Here is a 22,152-nt window from a genome sequence, read left to right as displayed (position 1 = left end):
GATAGCATTGTTGCTGTAAAAAAAAAAAGGAAGAAGAAAAAAAAACATGACAGGAAAAGTCTTTTCTTAGAGGCACAGTACTTTGGGAAGGTCCTAGCAGAATTTGCGCCGGTGGCTGATGTGGCGGGAAAGCGGTGCCAGGAGAGGCATATCGCTACAGCCAGGAGCCAAATGTTGAGTGGGAGGGGCAATGTGAGAGGGGTTTATAACTGTTATCTGATACCCTCACCGTAACCCTAACCCTTGTTATAAACCCCTCCCACCCCTCGTGTAAACCCTACCCACTCAACATTGCCCCTCCCACTCGACACTCGTCTCCCGGCTGCAGCGATATATACTTGGGTGCCAGGGCTACGACTGGGGTTAATCGAATGTGTACCCTGTTTTGGAGTGTGCGAAGAAGCTGTTCTACGTTAACATCCCTACATACCCACATGCACGTACACACACATACATGAAATAGCCAGCATTCCCTAAGTACGAGGTCATTGCAGTTTTAAAACTGCAGAACGAAACCTACACCCCCCCCCCCCCCCATTCCCTGCTCTCTCCACCAACAATCTATTTTTAATTCCAGGGATAACTCCCTTGCCACAACACGGGGCATGCATGCCTGTCATTTTGGACCTCATTAGAGAGTCACTTAAGCCATAGCTATTGCAGGAGTAGCTGTAACTGGGTTCCCTGAACCTCAGATCCAGGCCCGTTCTCTTGCTGAAACCTGCAATGACAGATTGCTTTCACGTGGGCACCCCCCCACACCCCACCCCCAAGAGAAAGCAAACGGCACATTCTCTCAAGATATTCCAAGCTGTGTGGATTTACGTGCTTTTCTGTCATGGGAATGAGTCATTTTATCACGTAACCGCTGAAACGAGTGCAAAGCAGGTCAGAATGAGAAACGTGAACAAATGCACTCTGCTGATGGGGGAAAAAAAGGATTTTGCTAACGAAAATTAGATATTTATTTTGATGTGTCCAATCAAATTACGTGGCACTGAAGTCCCTGAATGAGAGCATGTGTGTGTGTTCATGACTGGCTGACGGGGGGCAAAGCGTAACAGGACTCCGCTGTACGAGGAACTGAAAGTCAGAGATAAAAGGCAGCTTGTGTTGTTCTAGGGTTGTATTAAAAATAATAATAATAAAACAAAAAACAAACAAAACTGCTTTTCCAGACAAATTCTGAAGTTTAGGTTTAAACAGACCTACATGAAGTAAGAAAATATTATGGTCGAAAGCTGACCGCTTTTACAGAAAACAACCCTGCACAAGCATTTAAGGTTGGGCGGGTTTATCAGCATAAAGGTTCATAGAAGGTTAACAAAAAACACACACACACACAGATCGTGGTGGAAAAAGCCTCCCTGTCACTGACTTCATGATAAAAACAGCAACGACAAGACGAGCACATGACCTGCGGGCCAGCTCTGTGCCTTCGGCTACAGCGGGGCCTTACCGCTCTGACAAACTAGCAGATGGCGGAAGACCAAGGCCGGACCAGGGAAAGGAAAACAAAACGAGCTCATTAAAATGTTACTTTCCCAAATAAAAAAAGCGTACTCTGCGTCCGCAGGATGCCAGCTGCAAGAGGACAATGGTAGGACACAAGCTCGGCCCCGGGTCTGACCTGCGTTTCCGTCTACATCAACGAAATACTACGTTTATTGGTTAAAAAAATGGACATGCAAAACATATATGTATATAAGTATGCATCTTTTAGAGTGCTGTCCTAAATAGCCAGACTGTTACCATGTTACAACCAGGCAGATCAGAATTTCAAAATGTATCTGACAAGAGGCTTAAATTATTCACTTTTAATTGTGATAAATGAGAGAAACAAGTGGGTAAAGCAGGACAAATGAAATTAAATAGGAAAATATTTTGTTAATCATTACTATGTTTGACAAAATATTATTCATTTATGTTTATTCTTTTTTTGGATTATTGAGGTTCACTCAATAGAGGAATTATGTAAAAATTCCAATAAAAAATCTCAACTGCTCCACCTGACCGACTTGTCTTCAAAATCCAAAAATACCCATCTCTTATTTTAACTACTGTCCGCAAAGGATTCTCCAAGGACACCCCGTCTGCACAGTTCGCTCCCAACAAGCCGCATGCATGCCGCATGTTTCCATGCAGGCTCCGCCTCATTCTCATCCCCATTCGCGCGTGGCATCTTGCCATCTCGGTACCGGGTTAATGCTGCTCTCGAGGCTGTCAGTGGGTACCAGTGGGGAGGTGATGCCAGACGTGTTGCCAAAGAGGGCGGGGCTGGGGGTGTGTGGCTTCCAGAGTGTGTCTGACGAATCACCCCCCCCTCCCCACTGCTAATGGTCGCCCTAATTATGAACCATGGGAAGAGTTGGGCTGCTTGGTCATGCATGTGTAGTTGTGTCCGTGAGTGTGCGTGTGTCTGTGTCCGTGTGTGTGTGTGTGTGTGTGCATGTATACAGTGCAGATGAGAGTCAGGGGAGGCCTAAGTCACAGGAAAATAAGAATCACTAAGCGTCAAAAGCAGATTTGGCATCTTAGTTAAGGTCTGGGGATACTTCATCGCTCTCTTGGATATCAACTCTATCACGGACTGAGAAAGACCACTTAAATATCTGGGGAAAAAGAGTATTCCTTGAGAAGATTACCCCCCACCCCACACCCCCCCCCCCCCCCCATCCCAATTTCCATCCCCACCCATTAGGTGGTATCTGCAGACTGCCCCCCCTCTCTGAGGCGCTATAACACCCAAAGCACAGCCGCGTAGCAGGTGGCAGTGGCCAGCAGTGGGATGGCTATCCGGAGCTGGCCCGCTCTGTTGGCGTCACTCCGGGACGGCTCGGCGGACTCGTGACTCGTGTCATCTGGGGGGTGGGAGAGAAAGACGGAAACAGAGTCTAAGTAAAAAACATCATAAAAATATGACAGGAGAGCAAGGGCACAGGATAGCTTTGAGTTACCGACACACACAGACAAGATGAAGCCTATGCTACTGTTAGCAAACAGCCACGCCTCCTCCTGTGCCACGCGTGCTCTGGACGCCAGTCGCTAATGGTCTCCCCTCCATCTCAAGATATTTCTTACGTCAGAGCCGCCCGGCGCTAATGCTAACCCGCTCGTTAGTGAGCGGCTAGCGAGCCCCGTTCTGCCCTCATCCGGTGCCCCTGTGGGCCAATTCTGAGCAGGCCTCAAGGGCTTGGTCATTAAGCAGAGTGCTGGGGGGGTGCAGGGGTGGGGGTGTTGATTTTCAGGCCGCGTGAAGAATCCGCGTGCATGCCATGCACCACGGTAAGCGGCTTCAGGAAGACTGACAGGCACAAGAAGGTGGATAAATCTGCTCCGAAAGTGGAAACGACTGGCTACTTTGGCAGGGAAGTGCAGGCAGGCATGCAACAGGCGCACCGGAGATGCACTGGGCCCTGGAGTCACGCACAAGGTCTCCTTGCCAGGGCGGCCAGATACTGAGAGGGGTGCACCACGAGCCATATCAAGTGCATCACTGGCACTCCACAAGGCTTATCATTGAAATTAAATATTGGACAGTTTTCTCATAAATATTGAAATTTGAGCATGAGAAATATGAATTTGGAAGGATATTGGTTTGTTTTCCACTCTAACTGCAAACGCGCTCCAGTTTATGCTGTCTGCTGTAACAAATGTCCCTAATTCCTCAGGCTTGACGTTTGTTCGATGTTTGTTTTTGTGTCTCTTTTTGTCTTTTCCAGTTCCCGAGAATGCTAACTAAAACACTGACAGACACACCCCCCCCCCAAACAAACAAACAAACAAACAAAAAAATACATTCCATTGTTAGCGGCATGCAGAACATCTCGGTGACACAAGAACGTGCACACAGGAGGATGTGAGTCCATGCCAAAGGTAAGGAGAGGGTGAGCGACGGGAGGATGGGGGTGAGGGTGGACAACGCGGGTGCCCGGAAGCCCGTCCGCAAGCCGTGAGGGTCGGCTGCGGACGGACGGGACCGGGAGGCGCCGCATTCACATCACAGGCGGCGGCAAAATGCACACGAGAGAGGAGAAAAGGCGAAGCCGGCAAACAGGAGCAGCCATGCCAAGAGGAGGGAAGGAGGAGTTGTGAGGGAGTACAGGGGGAGTAGGGTGGGACAGGGAGCAGTCGGATCAAGATAGACAGAAGGACAGAGCCACTTGTTAAAGGAGATTCGTCTGGGCCATACTAACCTCTTGGTTCTAATGAATTGTCTACTTTGTCGTTAACGTCAAAAACGCGATCGTGAACGCCTATAGTTTTCACACAGCTGTCTATAACAAAAATAGAGATAATAAGCCAGATATGTTAGTGACACTTGGGACCCCCCACCCCTCAAAAGAAAATCTTGCTCAAAGCTCATGACACCACACACAAAAGGAAAAATAAAAAATAATAACAATAAAACAAAAGAAGTGCAACCTTTTCTTTATCAAATGAAACAAAGTTAGCCACCGCCATATAGGAACATTAATGGGGCTGTCATGAGGAATGAAACCAGCAGGTTGTACAGGAGCAGGTAAACCATTCAGAGCCCAGGAAACACAGTAAGAATAAAGGAAATAAGACACTCTGTCTTAATCAAAATGCACAGTAAGGCATGCTCAGCTTGATGACTGTTTGCTTTTTCTGTTCCGTTTGGACAAACGCATTCTAGACAGTTACGAATGAGGTGCCTTACTCGAGGGCCGGACGAAGACCTTCAGCTTCAGGCATGTTCTTCTTCCGTTTTCAGCGATCGTAGATGCTGCAAAGGGGAACACAGAAGTTTCTCTTCAGCGTTGGGTTCCAAACAATATATACTTTTGTTTTAACTCTGGCCCCCAGGTTCCCAGGCCACACCCTCAGACGTTTCTGCCATCTTAAGTGTGGCCCTGCCCCAAACCCAACATCTGATGCATGCCCCTGTTTATGTCTTGTTTTGAGGTACTTTGGCTTCTGATCTTTCCCATGGTTTTGTAAAAAGCTGTCCCCAAATAAAGCAGCCTCCCTCTCCGCCCATCCCCATGTCCCATGGATCCATTTGCTGCCCCAATCCGAAGGAGACTCACAAACTGTTAATAAATGATCCTCAAAGTGATGTGCTGTGATACAGGCTTACTGCATGCCTGTCATTTCTGTAGCAGACGCACACACTGAGAAATATACTGCACTGCATCTGCCCCAGACATAAGTCAGATTTATTGTTACCCTTACTGCACAAAGCCTTATTTTGATGTTTTGGAACGGCCACAGATTTCCGGACAAGTTTGCGATCAAGAACTCGAGAATCCATCACTTTAGCGTGGGTGACGAAAAACAGGACAAGCTCTTTTGACCCACCAGCCACATCTCATTTGCGCTCTCCCCCAACACGATGTATGGGGGGCATGTTCAGCTGAGCTCTCTACTCGTGCTATCACTGGGAGTTGTGCTCCTAGCTTCCAGTTAGCTGGGAGGTCATCTATGATCCCAAAGAGTATAAGAAAAAGCCAGAAGCAGAATCACATGACAACTGAGAACAGAAAGCGAAGAAAGCTTGCATATATACACAACAGGAAGATCATGCATCTACAGCAGGAAGCTCACAAATGTACAGCAGAAAACACACATATGAACAGCAGAAAGCTTAATTATGTACAGTGAAAAGCACATGTATGTACAGCAAAAAGCAAGCTTAATTATGTACAATGAAAAGCACATGTATGTACAGCAGAAAGTTCAAGTATGTACAGTGAAAAGCACACATATGTACAGCAAAAAGCTCACAAATGGTCAGCAGAAAGCACACATATGTACAGCAAAAAGCTCATGTATGTACAGCAAAAAGCTTAATTATGTACAGCAGAAAGCTCACTTATGTTTAGCATTAACTGTATGTTCAACAGGCATCTCTCGTGCCTGGGATCTCCTGCTGGGATGTGGGGCCCACCAGATACTTAATTACTCAAGGTGAACCGACAGTGGATTTTCGGAGGGGGGCCCACATGAGGCACCCCACCCACATGGAGGCACAGGTGCCCTGCGGTGCCCACGGGGTTGTGGCTGCAGCCAGGAAATTGCCTCCTTCCTGTGGCTTACGAATGTCAGTTCGAGTCACCCGCAACACGGTCACCTTATCCGCACCACACCCCCCCCCCCAACACACACATATACACACACACACACACACACTCCACACGCTTATCACCGCATCACAGCACACGCTCTGGAATCGATTAACAGCGACGGCTAGGCCACATATAAATATGATGGGGCACCATGTTCTATAAGGAAGACAACAGGCTCCAGACCTGAAAGGAGGCGCTTAGTCAGGCAGCGATTCTGATCATTTAGGGCGGACAATCATGGCACACGATGCTCGCAAGTGAATCAGGACGCTTTTAATATACCCGCGTATAAACTCAAAATCAAACAGTATTATGTATTTTTTCCCAAAGTTATGACATTAAATTTTTTTAATGCTGTCTTGCGAAGTATATTTATAAAGACACGATACAAGTCAGCAGGGGTAACTAAGTTAAGTGGCACAGAAAAACATGTAATATTAGTATCAGTCCATGATAACTGCTTTATATTCCAATAACAGGCTGGGTGAACAAGTAGTTTCATTTTAAAAGTGGCTTGGCAGACAGAATGCCAAAAATGAGCAGCCGGCGCCGCATCGCGCCGTGATCATGGCCTGCAGTAGCCTGCATGCATCTCTAAGGCTGAGCAGAATATCGCCGTATAAGGCATATCAATGGTCTGACGCTGATGTGCATGAGATTGGTCTCACATCGCTGTAGAATGGAGGGAAGAGATTTTTACAGTGAATAAACCAGCAGAATATAATCGCTATTTTACATCAATGTGAAAACATCCATCTGTCTTTCATACTGCTTCTCCTGGTGAGGCTCTCCCAGTCTAGATCAAAACAGCTTAGACGGGATGCCAGTGACACGCTCACTGCGGGCACCTCAGAGGTGCCAGGCACCTAAATGGACTGTATGAGGAAATGCATGTGACATACGAACTCCACACACTCAGACTGGAACCAGCGCCCCTGGAGGCGGGAGGGAACACTGCTACCCAGTAAAAAAAACACGTCAGGGATTATGGGAGGCTTCATTGAGCGTGACCCCGCTGCGGCCGCCTGCGTCACCGCGAAAGGCTCTCCAAGACGCCCAGGCTAAAGACAGTGCGGCCTTCTTCAGAATTGCCATCCTGGGGGGGAGGGGGGGTTAGGGTCACGTGACCTCATTTAATTTGAACCTCGCAGTGGGTACCTTCAGCCGCACACCAGGCCTTTGAGGCAAGAAGCTTCCAGAAGCGGCATGTCACCCGAACACTGGAGCAACCAAGCGCAACCTGCCTCCCCCCCCACCCCGGATCAAACCTGTCACTCTGCTCGCCCCCTGAGCCGAGCCCCCTTTGTGTCCCCGGCCCAAGTCTTTGTCATGCAGCCGGGGACCTGCCCGCTGTCTCCTGAGCTCAGACGCTGCCTCTCCAATTATGGTATCGCTGTCCCAGCTCTCTGTACAAACACACAAGCGTGAATGCCAAAGAACAGTAACAACCACCCCCCCACACCCCCACACCACCCCCAGCCCCAACCCGAACAAATAAAGTTTAGCATTCAAACACCGTCGCCGGCCTCCTGCAAAGCCGAGAAAAGGAGGCCGGCTTTCTCCTGCTCCTTCCTGAGCGGCGTCACCTCCGCCGGCGCCAACCGTGGAGCCGCCGTGACAGGAGTCACAGCTGCCCTAAATGGTGCAGAATGCGACCACGCAGCGCCGGCCGCCGCGGTCTCCCCGGCTCTGCCGCATCCCAGCGCCTTCCTATCGCCAAAAGAACCGCAGCCAAGTTTTCAGTGTGGATAATTCCAGTCTTCTGGTGCGTGGACGCCGTCCAAATCCATAGCCCACTGGTGCCACAACAAAGCCTGAGATTTTTGAGAGTCTGAATGCACAAGGAGCGCCCTCTATGGAGAGCACAGTGCAAGCGGGCAGCTCTGTCCCATTATCCATGCGGGGGCATGGAAGGGCCCGGAAAGGACAATGATACGGCTGTGATGTCTGGCGCATGCAGAACCACACGCATGGACTAACATACGCAGAGCTAGCTAAACCATCCAGATGCTGATCCAGATGCTGGCCACTCCCATGAGAAGCTTCTGCCCAAGGCCCCTGCCCTCAGGGGAGGGAAACCCCAATCCCTAAAGGCCTCCACCCTGCAGGTGTCTGGAAGTCACGCACTACTGAAGGGCGCCACAGAAACATTTGTAATTTATTCCGTTTTGCAAAGGAAACAGACTAACCGCCCCCCCCCCCCCCCCCACCACCACCAGCAGCCTAACAGCAGCCAAGGAGAGACGGGGATCAGCAGCGCCTCCTCCTTCAGATTAGAGGGTATGTAAATGGATCAGGTAAATGCAGGGGGGGCCGATTCTCATTCTGTTCACACTCATGTTCACGTTTGGCAAATGGGAGACGAGATAGACGGGGGGCTGCTGATTAAAAAGGGATGTTTCGCTGAATAAGTCACCGACACATTAATGAACCGTGAGCGGGCTCATCTTGTGGGGGGGGGGGGGGGGGCTTGGCATAGCAGAGACCTAAGTGGAACGTGTGAGGTCATGTTCCCACACGGGACAGGGTGTGCGGAAGGACCGATGCAGAGGCTGTCTCCCACGTTAAAGAGTGCAAGAAGAGGGGGCAGTCTGCTCGCTGTCGCCCAGCCCAAACATCAACACACTTTCCATGAGCCAACAACCCCCAGTGACGGCTGATGTGAAACAATGGCCTCTCTGAAGGACAACGACATGTACAGGATGTCCTAGAAATCCAGAGAGGAAGCACTACAGTCAGTGATCGTCCTTGGCATCTAAGGAGCTTTAAATAACCTGTCAGCAGAGCCCGGCGTGCCCCCGCCCCCCAACCCAGGGGATGCCACTCCTGTCCGGACCTAAGTGGCAGCCCCCCACCCCGCTCCGAGACGCGGTGCCCGGCCCGCCGAGCAGATGGCTCCGTTTGCAGTGGCGGCAGCTTATACACCTTGTCGTCTTTAAACCTGCAGACAGCTGGCCGGTTACTGAAGCGACTCGGGTTCGGGGAGTCGCTGGGGGCTGCCGAGGCAGCTGGTGCTCAGACACTACCACCTATTAATACCCAGGCTGCCTCGCGAGGCGCCACGTGAGGCAGGGACGGCAAGGCGTGCCATGAGACACGAGGGGGCATTCATTAATGAGGACTGCTCCAAATGTACTGCTGTAATTCTATTAGCCCTCGTGATGTTTATAAATTATAAATATGCTGTATTACAATTCATAGTGTAATTATGGGGGGGGGGGGTGTCTCTGAGTAGTGCTTTTGCCTCACACCTCGTAGGGTGGGGGTACAAGTCCCGCCTCCACTCTGTGTGTGTCTGTGTGTGTGTGTGTGTGTGTGTGTGTGTGTGTGTGGTGTGGATTCTGCATGTTGCATGTTCTCTCTGTGGGACTGCAATTTCCTGCCACAGCCCACATGCAGATTGGGTAATTGGTGATTCCAAATTGCCTATGGTGGCAGGGGGGGTCTGGGCTGAGGCACAGAAAGGGGAGGGCTCTTATGTTCTTGTGATAGTACGTGGCTAAGTGGCAAAATTCCTCCCATAATTCCTGAGCGTGATCTTGTCACGCTCCCGTCCGAAAGCCCGCCGCGTTTGGGCCAGAGCGAGGAGGATCAGATGGATGCCTGCGACTCCCTGGGGCCAAGCGCTATCCCCTGTGCTGACCCCAGGGCCAGACAGTGCCCCTGGACGCTGGTAAATAAGCCGAATGATCTCTTTGATTCCTTCATGCTTGTAGGACAGGATGGGTTAAATTAAGATGTCCTTGAAAACCCTGTATACATCATCACAGCCAGTTCGGGGCCCTTATCCCACCAGAGATATTGGCTTTGATTTCCCTGGATTAGCCCCGTCTCCCCCTACTGGCCCTGCTCGGCCCCAAAGCTGGGGGGTGGGGTACCAGCGCATTTCTCTGAGGCGTGTGGAACCACCGAGGATATATAAAGAAATTAAAGAAATTGCCACATGCACAACTGCGGCGCAGCGCCCCCTAGAGCAGGAAGCAGATACTGCAGTGGCGTGTGCCTGGAGCTTAGCCGTTTCCGAACGGTGCAGTTGGTGCAGCGGAGTCCCTTTGGGACCCCAAAGACTGATTCAGGATCAGCTCCATGAGGTCCACTCTCGATCAAATTGGATTTCTGTCTGTGTGGGAGAAGGGGGGGGGGGGGGGGGGGGGGGCAGGCCCTAGCCTGTCACCTGGGGAGGCATTATAAAAATCATCTGGGCAGCAATCCGCAGCAGTGCATGGGAAATGCTATCTGTCATACAGTGCGCCTTTCCCCCAGGCCACTGCGATGCCGCCACACAGGGGTCACCTGATATCGCCCGTGAGTGTCGGCGCTCCTGCACACTCAGCGGTGACTCAGCGGTACAGGCTCCCAGTCATCCTGGGGCCGAGTGCTGTGCCATTTGGCAGGTCTGGGACTCCAACGTCGGCCCAGTAGGCTCCGCCCTTAACGGTCGGCTTTGCCAGAGCCAATGCGGTGGGTGTGGGGGTGGAAAAGCAGGCTCTGTTGAATCAACACCCTTCCGGAACCGTCCACTGAGGAGTATCACATTACCTCACGCAGCGGAAAGTAACGGTTGGCACAGGAGCATGCTGGACTTCCTCTTTATATCGGAACCAGGCCGGCGCTGGCGGATTCTCACAGATTCTGCCGCGGCCAGCCCCGCGTCCCTGGGGGGCCACTTCAACGTGTCATTCGCGGGAGTGCTTCCGCAGCCGTGATGTGCAGATTAGGAGGAAGCTAGAGGGGTTGTGGGGTAGCCAGGGCTGGATGTCAACCGCAGAGTAGGGGGGACAAGGGAGACACCGATGATGACCCCACCCCACCCAACCAACAATAAGAGGAGTGAATGTGCAATGAAAGCTCTAAATCTGAATGTTTGCGGGACCTTCTGTGGCTTTTCTGCCATGGTACGGAGCAGGCCACCCATTCCTGAGAAAACCTCTCGTATTGGATTAGAGATCTGCCCAGACAGAAATGATCCTTCACTATGCTGAAGAAATACGGTGCCCAGAGTGCTGGAGGATGCTATGTCAGCTGGACTCTGTAGCTGTAGCATGCCCTTTGACCCCGGAGCTGTCCCGTGCCCCTTGCTGCTCCCCTCGTAGCCCCCCCTCAGCAGCCGGCTGCAGAGAGCAAACGCAGTAAATTGCTAAATCGTCTGCAGATGTGCACAGCAGCGAGTGGCTTCCTGCATCTTCCTGGGGATGTAAATTTTGCATCTGAAGCCTTGGTTGGGATGGTTGGGGAGAGGGGTGCAGCAGGGGTGTGTGTGTGTGTGTGTGTGTGTGGAGGGGGGGGGGGGGACTGAGAAAAATGCTTCACTAGCTTGATGGACAATTTACCTGTTAGGCCTCAAAGCTTCGGCTCCTGGGAAAAAAAAAAGAATTAAAACCTAAATCTGATTATATCCTGCACCCCCGTCCATCGATTGCCTGCTCGCCGTTGTTTCGAGAGGATGACAGGGGAAGTCTGTCTTTCTGCATGATTTCATCAAAAAGACAACAAATCAAACTGCTCTGAATGCAAAAAAAACCCGACATCATCCCAGTCTCTCCTCACGAAAATAATTTGACATCTTAATCTTTATTTAAAGGCCAAATATAAAATCAATCAGATGTCTAATGGGTTTTTTTTTTCTTCTGGGCTCTGGATGTAAAAAAAAAAAAATCTTTCAAGAGCTGAATGAACGATTAATGTCACTTTCATTTTGTAAATTAGCCAGCTTGTCTTGCCTCTCTCTCCCCACAGATCTCCTTAAATGCTATTTACACACTATTAAGGTGATTATTATTTTTTTCCTTACACACTTGCCTGTCAAAAGACCCCACCCTCCCCCCCGCCCCGCGCCACTTTTGTCCAATTTGCCGTTTCTCTCTGCAGACAGAATTTCAGCTGGGGTGCAAGGACCCCAACCTACAGCTGGATTCGACCCGGGTGTCTCCACGCCCATTTTCAAAGCCCAACAGGCAGCGCCCGCCGAACGCCGACAAGGGTGTGTTTTCACGTGTGCTCACACTCGGATAGACGTGCTTTTACGGCCCTCGGCTGCAGCGACAGCATTGCCAACTGTTGAATCATAAGACAGAGTTACGGGGTGAGGGGAACTCGGGAAAAACAACGCATGCCTGTTTTGTCTCTGTGCATTTCCACTGCAGCCTGCCTAAGGAAAATAAACCGCTTCCTCGTGACATGCGGCACTCTGACTCAGCCGCTCAAAAAGCCCTTTGAGCAAACAGATTCAGAGCTTGACTACTTTCCAGAAGGTGCCACCAAAGGACCCCATGTGACAGTCGACGGCAGGCGTCTCCCACGCTCGCCGTTCCTCAGGCGCCTTGCCTGTAACTCGCATCAGGCGGCATTCCCAACATAATCGCCATTCTTGCGACAATAACCTGGATTCTGAGATTTCAGCGGCGACCGTTATGGACGGCACCGGCGGGACAAATTTGCCTAAATGGGATATGAAAATCTGCAAGTCCATTTGGATTAAGCAAGCAGCCTAATGAAGTACACGGTGGTAATGATTACGACGGTGACGAGTACTATATAATCATTCACTTTGTAACATGGTCCTCTACGCACAGATGTGTCGGCCGGCTTAATGATAAATCCCCTTTATGTATTTCCTGCGGGGGGGGAGGGTTGGGGAGAGGTGTCTCATTTGCATTCCCCACTCTCTTTTTCAGTATTATTTTTCCCTTCCTGCCTCCTACCTTCCGGATCATCTCGGTTGTGGCCCAGAGAGGGCCGGAGCCCACGCCAGAACATCCATCAGTCCGATGGCAATTCAGTCAAAAGCAGATGAAGATTTCGGGGGCCAGAGAGGGGTGGCAGGGGGACCACAACATGAGGATCAATCAATTAACATGACGAGCGCCTCGCAGACGCGATGTCTGGCCTGCCCGTCGAAAAGGGCGGCTATGCTCGATGGCTTTAATATCCTCGGCCACTCGGACAAAGACGCACAAGCCGATCGCTCAAAGTTCAGCGCACCGACGGGATAGAAAAGCAATATCACATGTCTGGGGGGGGGCAGGGGGCAGTTTACTAACGTGTCCTCTGCCTTAAGCTGCTGGGAAACTGGAAAGACTAAATAAGTCGTAATCCAGCAGGGTGGATCATGCCCGCTGTTTAAGAATACGGAATCATGAAAGCTTCCACCGGGGATTCAACCCTCAAAGTTAACCCAACGTTTCGTTCCTCCTGCAATCATTCATTATTTGATTTTCCGATGCGAGCTGGTGCAGAATTCCTAGCGGTCATTCCTCTTTCTCTCCATGGCACAATCCACGTGCTGACGGTGGAGACAAGCTCTCCTTTCTGCACTACCAACGCTCTCATTCCTTCTTGGAAAAATTTGACACAGGGAGGGGGGTTATATTTTATGAAAGCCACTTGTCTGAGCAGGGGGTGTTCTGCTGGGAGGGTGGAGGGTGGGCTGCAGACTGTGTAGACTGCATTGGGGAAGATAATCCTCATTTTAGGCGAATTACACCTCAGACTGAAAGGTAATGGACTATTAGGGGTCAAAGGTCAAAGGTCCCAAATTGGGCTTCCTCCTGCTAGAATGGGGTGAATTAAGCATATGGAAGCAATAAAAATATTACATTCTTTGCCACCGCTCAGGTTTAGTGCCTTAACTGTACAGAGGGCTGACTGAATCGTCATTATTTTCTTTTGCGCTTTATATAAAAACCAGACTACATTTTAAATAAACATAAGATTAGTTCTTAATTTCCATTGGAGAATTTAATTTAATTTTTTTTTTTAATTACGCTTCCTGTCTTGGTGGGAGGTTCTCTACACTAACATCATACGTGATGTTAACTTTGCCTCCTGTATAAAGTAATCCTGGCTTAATACTCCCTTAACACACCCTTCCCTTAACACACCTTTCCCTTAACACACCCTTCTACATGGTAGAGAAGAAACAGACGAGTTGCAATGAACAGCCAACCAGGAGAAAATATGTGAAATTTCAGTCATAAAAGAAATAGTCTGAATCTCATCATTTTCGGGAACAAACGCACTCAACTCAGCGTAATCTTAGCTTGTGGGGGGGGGGGGGGCATGTCTTATTTAGTCTTCCCAGTTTAGCCCTGCAGGAGTGTGACTGGGCCTGTAAAAACAACGGTTTGGGTTTCTCTTGTTGAAGGTACTCGCTCTCTCCTTCAGAAAGAGCCATCTGGGAAGAGTCACTTTCCGGAGCTTTCTCCCATTGCCTGGCTCTGCTTGCTCAGACCACTGGATCGCGGCACGCGTGTTTGTTCTGTTCTGCACCCGGCACGAGAAGCCAGTACGTAAACTGTAGCCGACCGTAAATCAGATACCTCCTACGAGCAGCGTCGCCGCCCTGCTGGTGTAGGAGAGCCCACGGACAGCGGAACATCCCTTAAGCCATAGTGATAACAGTTTCCGTGAAGGGGGGGGGTGTATTTATACTCACAGATGTAGTAGTACTCCCGGCCCGGCCGGAACTCGAAGCCCAGCGAGAAGGGGGTGAAGAGCTGGAACTTCTCGGAGAACTTGAGCGGCCCGTTGGGCGAGTGGGGGCGGTTACACTCCCAGCGCTTGAAGCCCTTGGCGGTGTGGTCGCAGGTGCTGTAACCATCGTAGTTGACCATGTACAGAACGTAGCGCTCTGTCCGCTCCTCCGGCACCGAGTCCTCGTAGTGTGGGCAGAACACGTCCAGGTAGTCGTTGATGCACACATCGATGTGGTAATCACCACGTTGGAACCTGTCAGGAAGATGGGGGAGGTCAAGACAGCTCCACAAGCTTTCCTAAATGCCCCCACTACTATTCCAAAGTACAAGTATGATGCATCTGATCTGTGAATAGGTTGGGGAGTTCATGCCCAGAATGGCTGCCATCTCCAGATACCGCACGGAAATTTACTGCTGTGATTATTTTACATTTGGTTTTGGCAAATAACGTGGCAAGTCTATAAATCGATCCAGGCAACGCCGTGTTTAGGCGCGAACCACGCCAGGGGTTGATTAACTGCACTCAGAAGTATTTTTCACAGAAAGCATGCCTGATTCAGATGCCAGGAAGGTCTCGGATACACATTTGCATCTTGCATCTCTGTCTTCATAACTTCTGAGAATTCCATGCGGCAAAAGAAATTCACAGCAATATATCTTAAGTGATACACAAAGAATCTAATTTATTTTATTCTGAGGCCAGGAGAAAGATATGTTTATGAGGAGTTTCGAGTCTGATAAAAACCAGATTTTGTCAGTTTGGATCTCGTATTTATCATCGGTATCTAACTGCGGCTTTTTGGACACTTCAGAGGGTGTTGGCTCCTCCACAGGGACGCGTTTGGATGAAAACGGTAACTGTCAGCTTTTCGTAACTCTTGTCCCGGTCGACTGAGCGTAAGCGGCAGCAGGCCAGAGCTGAGTATAGCTGACCCTGACCTGGTTATGGGAAACACCCCCAGCCGGCTGCATCCCCAAAGTTTGAGCTGGGTTGCAGTCCCTTTGACGCGTTTCAAGGAGCAGCCCGATGCAAAAATTTTAATTGACAAACTCCCCTGTCAGAAATACTGGGACTTAGCTACTTAGCTAAAATGGAAGGTCGGGCAGGGAGGGGGCATGGACACCAGTGCCGGCATTGGGGGGGCTTCCATCCGGATTTTACAATAATATTTCTCTTTGCTGGTCTGGCTGGGAGGCAGCAGCAGACTACACTACGCTGCCCATCTTTCCCGTGGGTCGGGGCGTCCTGTCTCTCGGGGCGGAGAAAGGCAGTTTGACTCAGTAGCCAAAGTAAACAGGGGCACGATGCGCCCCGCGGGGGATGATAAAAGCCCGTCTGGGCGATATTAATAATCAGCCCCCTCGGCGCCGCCTGGCGCTGACCCAGGCTCAGTCAGGGACGCTGGCGCTGGACTGTACCACAGCTGTTTCCAGTGACAAAGAAATTCCGACTCATTAAGGGGCGGGGGGGCAGTTTCACAGAGCTGGCTATCACAGACCAAACAGGGCTGGGAAAACGGGGGCTTCAGAAGGAATTTAATATGGAATCCTGTTTATCACAGAGTGACTATGTGCAAAACATCCAAGACCCATAAGTGTGCATAGTGTGTGTGTGTGTGTGTGTGTTTGTGTTTGTCAGGGAGATTTGCATTTATGTGCTGTGTGCCCAAAAATCACACCATCAAATAAACCCCCAAAGCCTGAAACTGTTCATTCTTGCATTTCTTGTCTGTTGAATGTCGTCTGAGATGCACATCCTGCCTCTTCCTGCCGGTAAACAGCCTGTTTCAGCCTAGCTGGCTCACTCACATGGCATAACAGTTGTTTTTCCAATCTCAAACCACCCAAAACGCGTGTACGTTCCGCCATTTTGGAGTAGGGACTTGAAAACATTAAATCAAACTGGCTGGTTTAGGCCCAGCAAGCTGAGTCACATCCATATCCGTGCCGGCTGCTGGTTCAGGGGTGGGGGGGGGGGGGAGTTGGCGGCGGGAGGGGAGTGCCAACCCAAGACCGGCGATGACGCCATGCAGCGTTGACAGGAGACCCCACGATCAGGGCCGGATGTGTGAGATCCATGTTGCCAGTCTGCCCGCCGAGTGGCTGCCGATGCGTGCAGGAACGCGGGGCACCACGCCGCCGGCTGTTTAGCCGTTACCTTCACACGGACGCACTGAGCTCCTGCGTGGATGCACACGGCAGTGGTGTGTCAGCTGTCTGCATGTGGCACCGTTCCCCGCCGATGCACGCGGCTGCTCTGCTGCACATCTGCGCACAGTGGCTGCGTAAATGACAGCCGAGAGGACGGGGCACTCGCTAAAACACAGCGCCCGTATTAGACTGTTTGCTCCTAAGCGCAAATTCAACCAGTACTACTGAGCGTGACCTACGCCATAAACGACGGCAGGCAGTCTGCGACAGAAATGCGATGATGCCAACTGGCTGTGCGAGAGATAAGTCAGGCTGATCCCGGCCCTCATCCTCTTCATGAGGAAGGCCGTGGAATTCTCTGCAAAATCCGGAGGCCGGCTCTATGAGCGAGGGGAGAATAACAGGAACAGCTACCAGGCAGTGCAGATGCCCTTATCCCTCACACCATCGGCACATGGGAAAGTTTCCAGCTCGACGAGAAAGTCCTTGATACTCTCGTAATTTACAGGGGTAATTAAAAACTGGAACTGGATGGCAGGCTAATTGTCACATTATGATAATTACACATCTTTGTTATGCTACAACTGTTTGGAAAGCACTCGAGGTCAAAACACACCGGCGGCAGGCGAGAAGCCGCTGTGTAATCAGGAGAGCGGCCCCCTCCAGCCCAGGCATCCATTACCAGCTGATTATTATCCTGCATGAGGCAGCAGTGGAGGCCCCGCCCCAATCCGCCACATCCAGGAGGCTCCCTGTCACCACGGCGACGCCTCCCCACACGAGCCGGGCTCACCCCCTCATCTCATTCCCCCATGTTCTGAAAGGGGTTGGGGGTGCCTCTCATCAGGTGAGGCCAAGTGCCCCGCACGTACAGCTCAGACAAAATGGCGGCTCAGTTAAAGCCATCACAGGGCACACTCACACACCAGTCACACACACAGACACACCTATGGGCAATTTGCTAACTCCCATTAACCTTAGCATGGTTCTGGACTCTGCGGGGAACCAGAGCACCCAGAGGAAACCCCACAGCAACGCAGAGAAAACATACAAACTCCACACAAATGGAGCCACGGTGGAGATTAAAATGCTGGTACCAGAAGCGTTAGGCAACAATGCCAACCACTGCACCACTGTGCCACTCCCTCCCAAAGCTACTAAAAGCTAAATCTGTCCCTGCAGTACCTGCCCCAGCCTCAGGTGGGCTCCACCGAGCAATATATCATGGTACATTACAACAGGGGCTCATTGCATATTCACACTCTGCACGACCACCTCCTCAATGACGCTATAATTAACATTACGAGCAGCTCATGGTAATGTCCGCACGCTCACCACACCCCATCTACCTCCATCTTCCTCTTTTCATACTGTGTTTGATGCTCTATCGCGTTCCCAGAAGGACGTTTTCTGTCTTCCCGGCTGGCCATTTATTTTCCATGGGACCCCCTCTGCCGCGGCACTGGCAGATCAAACGCCAGTGGGATTATCTGGTTGACATATTTGTATTCCTTTTAATCCGGTAAAATCCTGCACATCGCTGCGACCGCGCACTGTAACAGATCGAGTTTTCATCTTTTATTTAAATATAATCTGTGTTTTTGTGCCGTGAACTGCCAGGATTATACGTCCCACCCCCCCCGGATAATGGTCACGAGTAACCATGATGACGCCACTCACTGCCAGTTCTCCGTCCGCTAACACAGTGGATTAGCTGCCCCTGTCTGCAGGTACAAACTCCAGATTACTCTGTGTTTTTCCTGCCCGCCTCTCCTCTCTGTCTCATTCTCCTCTCTTCTTTGTGGTCGAAAATCTAACTGTGAATGGAACTTTAATCCCTTAATCCATAATGGGCTTGCAATCAAAGGCGGGCCGTAACAGAGGGTGCGGCGGGACCTAGGGACACCGCAGGTGGGGTCACGACTCAAGCGGCACCCAGGATTAGCGAGAGGGCCTCCCCGCCGGGGCCCGACAGCCCCCCGCCAAATCGCGCCCCCTTTCAATGCACACAGTTATGTATAAGTCATTGAACACAACACATCCCTCTTAATATACATTTGACGATCAAAAGCAGAGGAGAGAACGACAAGAGAAGTATGGATGCAGCAATGTGGCACTTTGAGACATGCGGCGGCAGCGGACCGGCCCGTTCGAGGGGGGGGTTCAGGGGAGCCGTGGGAGGGAATCGCAGATGCATCTCTCCATCTCACCATCTCGCGTTTCTTCCCGGGGGCAGAGTGTGGAAACTGCAGTGGGGAGTCTGCTCAGATGATAATAAAGGGAGGGGTGAACACAGGGCAGACACCCCCACCGCCGCTCCAAGTACCTAACGCCATTTTAAGCCAGGGGCTGGGGTGCTGAGATTCCCCCACAGAGCTGTCGGCATGTTCCGGAATAACCCCTTAAACTGTCACAAGCGGCCGCACACCATGACCACTCCCCACAGCCGCAATGAGATTCTTCCAAGCAGGCAGTTTAATGGGCAGCACACCTGAGGACCCCATGCCGCCTCTGCTGCTCGCTGTCGCTCAGGCGTGACCTTTGCCCTCAGTGGGCCACATGACCCCGCCAGTACTTTCCGAAGGAACACTTCCATGAGACTGCTGCTTTCCGGAACACCTCCCACATGGGGGGGGGGGGGGGGGGTCGAGCCAGGTCCGTGGTCATCCTCGACTGCACCCCCCCCCCCCCCATACAGTCAGACCAGTCTTTTAAGTTGGGAAACAGTATATCAGCACCCTCCAATATGAGAAACAGATGCCAGCAATAAAATGTAACGGTGTCCCCGCTCAGGTAATATGCGTAATGCTATATGTCGGCCGCTTCCTGCCCATGGCCGCGCGCTTAACTCTGACAACATGTTCTGACACGCCGGTTTCCATGGCGTTGGGGGGTGTTACGCACATGCTCCACACCCCAGCACCCCCCCGCCGTGCTGCCATGTGCTCAGCGCGTGTTACGCCGGAAGCAGGACGGTTAATTCGGCCGCGGGGAGCAGTGCGATCCCCGGGGCTCTATCAGCAGGAGCTCTGTGATCTCTCTCTCCCTCTCTCAGTCCCTCTCACTCTCTCTGTCTTTTTCTCTCCCCCAGGACTCGCACAGACTTGTTTTCCAGGTGGGTGGCGACCCCCCCCCTCCGCTCCGCCAACATGGTGAAATGCCCCCAGCTTCTCTACCTGACCCCCAGGAAGACAAATCACGTAGCGGAAACTCCACCCCCCCCCCCACTCTGCTGACTCCCCCACCCTCTACATGACTCCCAAGAGCCCTGGTAGAGATGATGGAGGTGGGGGGGGGTGACCTCATAGAGCTGCAGATGTCATCTCCATTATCCATCATTAAGATTGAGAAGGGTTAATTAGCTGAGCCGGTTCAATGCATCAGCGCACACTGCCCCGGGTGGGGACGGGTCAGGCCATCGACGGCCCCGCGATCCATCCCGCCCTCTCACCCTGTCCTGCTCCTTTTGCCCTGTTCTCTCGCTCTTTCTCTCCTTTTTCCTTTAGAGAGCCCATGAGCGAAACCTCCATCATCAGCTGCCAGTACGGCGAGCGGGCCAGGGATGAGAGCACACAACCTCCTGGGTTTCTTCAAATGTGCAATCCAGCAGGGGTCAACGAGAGTGCGCCTCCCCGTAGCTAAACACAGTCACAATGTATCAAAATCAACAAGTATTATTTAACTGCGAGACTGTGTATAAGACTGCAGTTTCCTCAGTCATCAATCCAGCTTCCCCAAGCAGCGCCGTTCCTGCCTCCAGATAAATAGATCACTCTAATGTAAACCATCTCGCCATCTCCAGCCCGCAGGATTACTGCGCGCGATCCGTATGCTGTCGCAGCCACAGATTCCCGGTGATGGGCAAGCTGTCTTCTCCAGCGCCGTTATTTTCTACCGAGCTAGGGGGAGGCCGAGATCTAATTTATTTTGTATATTCTGCTTAATAGGTTTTGATCTCTCGCATGCTATTTTCTCCGGGCGACAAGGCCCAGCCAAGTTGGGGGGGGGGGGGGGGGGCACAACAAAGAGACTTGACACACAAAGGGTCTGGCGCCGACGTAAGCCAACATGCCATAACGTTCGGGTAAACATTTACATTTTTTTGGCATCCCACCCCCCCCCACCCCCAACTAATGTTGAGCCAAAAATCACCCAAGCCAGACGCAACGATCCCCGCAAATCGTTGGAACCCCCCACCCCCTTCGGTGGGTTGTGTGGAATTGGCTGCCAGGTGCTGATTTCAGACCTCCGGTACACTCTGGATGCAGCCCTACAGTCTAACTTCATATGCTACTACAGAATAATCAGTCATTTATGCAAAGAAGAGCTAACCTCAACCTCCCATTCCAGTCTGCCTTCCAGTCTCCAGGTTTTATCTATCCTCCTCCTGCCCAAAAACACCCATTATGACACCCTGGTGTCTCTCTTGCCCATAGGGGGCGATACTGTATCCTATGATGGCCTGGCATCCATCTCGGCTCTCTGTCTCCATGCGCCCCGGGCTTCCCGGGACAGACTCCAGGCTCCCCCCCACCCTGTATGCCAGTGTTTCCCAACCCGGTCCTGGGAACCCACAGACAGTCCATGTTTTTGCTTCTACCAGGAGCTGGGAAGGAGACAAAACGTGGACCGACTGTGGGACCCCCAGGACCTGATTGGGAAACACTGCTGTACTAGATAAGTGGGCACAGAAGAGAGCAATTCCTCCACGTTCCTCCCCCCAACACGCACCTGTTTGGGGAATGTCCTTATGCACAGAGATACTGAAGGCCACCACACACACCTGCGTTTAGCGGCCCAGCTCGTGCACTGAGGGGAACATCTGCGGAGACCCACACTTTGCATGAGAACCTGCCCCCGTTACGGGGGCTTTCTGCGCGTAATTATGCCTCTCAGGTTGCCGGGACAAAGGTAATTTAAGGCCCCTGCCTTCAAACACGTTGCCGACAATATGGCCACCAGATGGGGGTCATTTTATTCTTTTTTTTTTTTTTTATTTCCCTCCGGGCAGGAGTGCGGGACAGACATGCCTCGCCTGTGATGCATTAGTGTCTGCCCCACGACCCCCCCTTGACGGTACCCTCATTGCTATTTACCCCCTGTTTGTGGACCACACTCGTCTGGGAAGGTCCATCCCAGCAGTCAGCCAGACTCCAAAGTGGAGGAAAGATGAGTGACAAAGTGACTTTTAAACACAGCATAACAGCTGATGTCAGATGGGCCGATTAGAACATGGCCTGCTTTAGCATGTAGCGGATGACTGACAATTCTTTATAAAAAATAATAAATTGATACATAATAAATGGGATGTCCTCAGCCGCCCTGGTCGCCACCATATGAACCTTCTGGAATGGAGCCGGATATCCGGAGAGCGGACCTGGCCGACGGTCCCGCCCATCGCGGAGAGAGAGCCGCTCGCCGCCTGCGGCCAGGAG

At 51.5% G+C, this 22,152-nt stretch overlaps 1 protein-coding gene across 2 annotated transcripts in view; it reads right to left on the bottom strand.

Moving 5' to 3' along the window:
- Nucleotides 1-2,677: 2,677 nt before the first annotated feature.
- The window catches only part of efna5b (ephrin-A5b), a 78,551-nt gene continuing 59,076 nt past the window's right edge, over nt 2,678-22,152 (bottom strand). Inside the window, exons 2-5 of one of the 2 annotated variants that reach the window (XM_023802932.2) lie at nt 14,527-14,819; nt 4,685-4,750; nt 4,197-4,277; nt 2,678-2,861 (exon numbers count right to left, since the gene is read on the bottom strand). In XM_023802932.2, coding sequence (XP_023658700.1) covers nt 2,737-2,861; nt 4,197-4,277; nt 4,685-4,750; nt 14,527-14,819 — 565 coding nt within the window. In that variant the 3' untranslated portion in view covers nt 2,678-2,736. The remainder of the gene's footprint in view (nt 2,862-4,196; nt 4,278-4,684; nt 4,751-14,526; nt 14,820-22,152) is intronic. The other variant, XM_023802933.2, reaches the window with a different exon arrangement.

The sequence above is a fragment of the Paramormyrops kingsleyae genome, chromosome 2 (genome assembly GCF_048594095.1).
Source record: "Paramormyrops kingsleyae isolate MSU_618 chromosome 2, PKINGS_0.4, whole genome shotgun sequence".
NCBI classification, from domain to species: Eukaryota; Metazoa; Chordata; class Actinopteri; order Osteoglossiformes; family Mormyridae; genus Paramormyrops; species Paramormyrops kingsleyae.
This window is presented reverse-complemented; position numbering and strand designations above follow the sequence as displayed.